The sequence below is a fragment of the Arachis ipaensis genome, chromosome B03 (assembly GCF_000816755.2).
Source record: "Arachis ipaensis cultivar K30076 chromosome B03, Araip1.1, whole genome shotgun sequence".
Taxonomy (NCBI): Eukaryota; Viridiplantae; Streptophyta; class Magnoliopsida; order Fabales; family Fabaceae; genus Arachis; species Arachis ipaensis.
The window spans coordinates 26,802,302-26,804,944 of NC_029787.2; the positions used below are offsets into that span (position 1 = coordinate 26,802,302).

The 2,643-nt window shown below is 31.8% G+C and overlaps 1 protein-coding gene across 1 annotated transcript in view; it reads right to left on the minus strand.

Moving 5' to 3' along the window:
• LOC110270063 overlaps positions 1-2,111 on the minus strand; it is a 3,544-nt gene extending 1,433 nt beyond the window's left edge. The window contains exon 1 of the mRNA XM_021118538.1: positions 1,406-2,111. Within this exon, the coding sequence (XP_020974197.1) occupies positions 1,406-1,818 (413 nt within the window). The 5' untranslated portion in view covers positions 1,819-2,111. The remainder of the gene's footprint in view (positions 1-1,405) is intronic.

A 2,643-nucleotide genomic window follows, 5' to 3' on the forward strand; every position in this document is an offset into this window, starting at 1 on the left:
ATACACTTTACCCTAAAATACTATAATTGATTTTCTTGAAGAATGATTAACAGATACATGTTGTAAAAAGCATAAAGAAAAAATAGAAAAGAAATTTAATCTTAAAAAAATAAATCATTAATAAATAAAAATGAACAACTATTTCAAAAAAAATATTAATAATATATGATTTAGGGAAAACAATAAAAATAAAAAAAGTGATTAAATTAAAAAATATTAGCATATGTTTAGAATGTAATTTAGTTAGTTACATTTTACGATTGTTGTTAAAATTTTATAACTACTATAAACACCATAATCATAGACATTATAAAAGTCGCCTAACTAGATATGGGTGGTAACCACAACCTCTTTTACTAAAGTAGAAATGAACCAACTGTGTATATGTTTGTGCTTAAGTTTATTTTTCACATTTCTAGCTAGATGAATGTGTGTGGGATTTATATTTGTCTATCTTTTTTTGTTTCAACTAGATAGGGTAAGTGGATTGAAGACTTCTGTTTGGAGTACTAAGTTGCAGCTTCCTCTAGATCAAATAATGCTATGCTTGTGTGCTTTTGTTTTGGTAGCATCATTGGAGTTTGACAATGTTGTTGTCTTAAGGAAGTAGGCATTGTTAGCATCATTAGGCTTTCGGTTTGGTTGTGCACATGCTGACTACCACAAATAACTCTAAATTTAGAGATTAGAGATCTTGGCCGGCTCGCTATACTATATATTTGGAGAATTATAATGAGTAGGGTGAAGTTATGTAGCTGCATATTATATATATGGAATTGTTTTAGTTTTATGGTTGTCATCATGGATTAAAAGTGTAATTTAGTTTTACGCTATAATATTTACTAGTAATTATCTCTATTTATGAACAAGTTAGACCTACATTTCAAATCAATCAAAATTTGTTGTTAAAAAAAAGAAATTTTGAATAGTATAATAATATAAAATTATAAAGCATGAATGCTATTTACTTTTAAAGTTCGATTACTTTTTTATTTTTAACAACGTTTAATTTTAGTATACTATAACGTAAACCATTTTATTTCGTCATCAAATTAAATTTATTTTTTAGATGATTATTTATAATAAATGAAAACAGAATATTGTTATTCGATAAAAACTCAGGTGTAGTCGATTTTACGTGAAGTTGATAGGTGAGAGCCGTTAGATGATTTGACTGATTTGACTAAATTTTTATCTAACGGCTATCAGCTATAAACTTCACGTGAAGTCGCATGCACCTGAGTTTCTACCTTGTTATTTATATTAACACAATATATCAAATTCATTGTTTTAAAGGATTACTTATAAATATAAAATGTTCATACTAACATAACATATCAAATTGAATAATGTGTACGTAACGTTATATAATTTAGAGGTAAAAAAAATTTTAGTCAATACTCACCTATAATGATGGTCGTTGTGACTACGTGGGCGAACCTTCACGCTACTAGAGGGAGGGACGACACCGCCATCACAACGGCCACCGCCACCGCCATTGCTCTTTCTCTTAACATCTCTTCCTGAAACAGTTGTAGATGTGCTCCGTCGACCCCCTCTCGTTGGTGGTGGCGTCGTTCCCGTGGTCATATTGTCCTCCGCAATCGCTCCTAATGATGGCCTCCAATCTTGACTGCTAACCTTCTTCTTTGGCCGCTTTGTGCGACGACGTGTGCGTGAAGCGTATGAATTATTAGCAGCAACATGAGATGATGCTGGAGATGGTGCCGGTGGTGCCGGTAGCACAAAGGACTTCTCATCGTCCGGATGGAGCCTTGGCGAGGAACAACATGTTACAAACTCCAACAAAAATTTCATCTCTCCACGATTGCATCAAAACAAACCTTTAAATGGAATTCTTCACTGTCTATAAAAATTCTGTCGAAATTGCCGAAATGTGAACTGATTGAGGTGGGATCGCCCTTTTATATTTGATTTCAACAAGTAAAATATAGAAGAGATTTACTTTTATCTGTTTTATTCCTTTCTTTCTCTCTTTTCGTTTTCTTTTATGTCAAGGAAGACGAAAAGATGAAAGAAAGGGTTTTAGCATAGAAGGTTACGCTACAAGTTAAACATCAGAGGGAGAAATAAAGGAAAGAGAAGGTGATAACGGGTTCCATGATGGTTAAAGTTGTATAGTAAAAAGAGGCTTTTTTTTTCCTTTCCTTTTTATTCGTTTGCTAGTTTTTGGGGTTTCTGTTTTGATTAGCCGGAAATTGCTGTCGGACATTCAATTTTTATGCCAGGTGAGATGGTGTCCTTTTTTGTGGATGTGTATTACCAATTGTGGGTCCTATATTTGGCTGCCATGTAGTAGCAGCCTATCAGGTAATTGTCATTTGACAAGTTGTAAAATGGGTGTTTAACAACCCCATTTCTTGATTCCCATCAATTTCATATCTTGATAACCCAGGATAATAGCTTACAATATATAATTAACTCTTTTAGAAAAATTTTTTTGGAGGAAAAATTCAGAAAATGAAAAAGTATAAAGAATATTTATATTTATGTTCAATTATATAAACATAATTATATAGTTTGTATGCACTATTATCTTGGGATTTTAAGGATTGTAATAACTTATAATTAAAAAACTCGACAAAATTAAAAGAATATACTGACTCGATACATGATAAACCT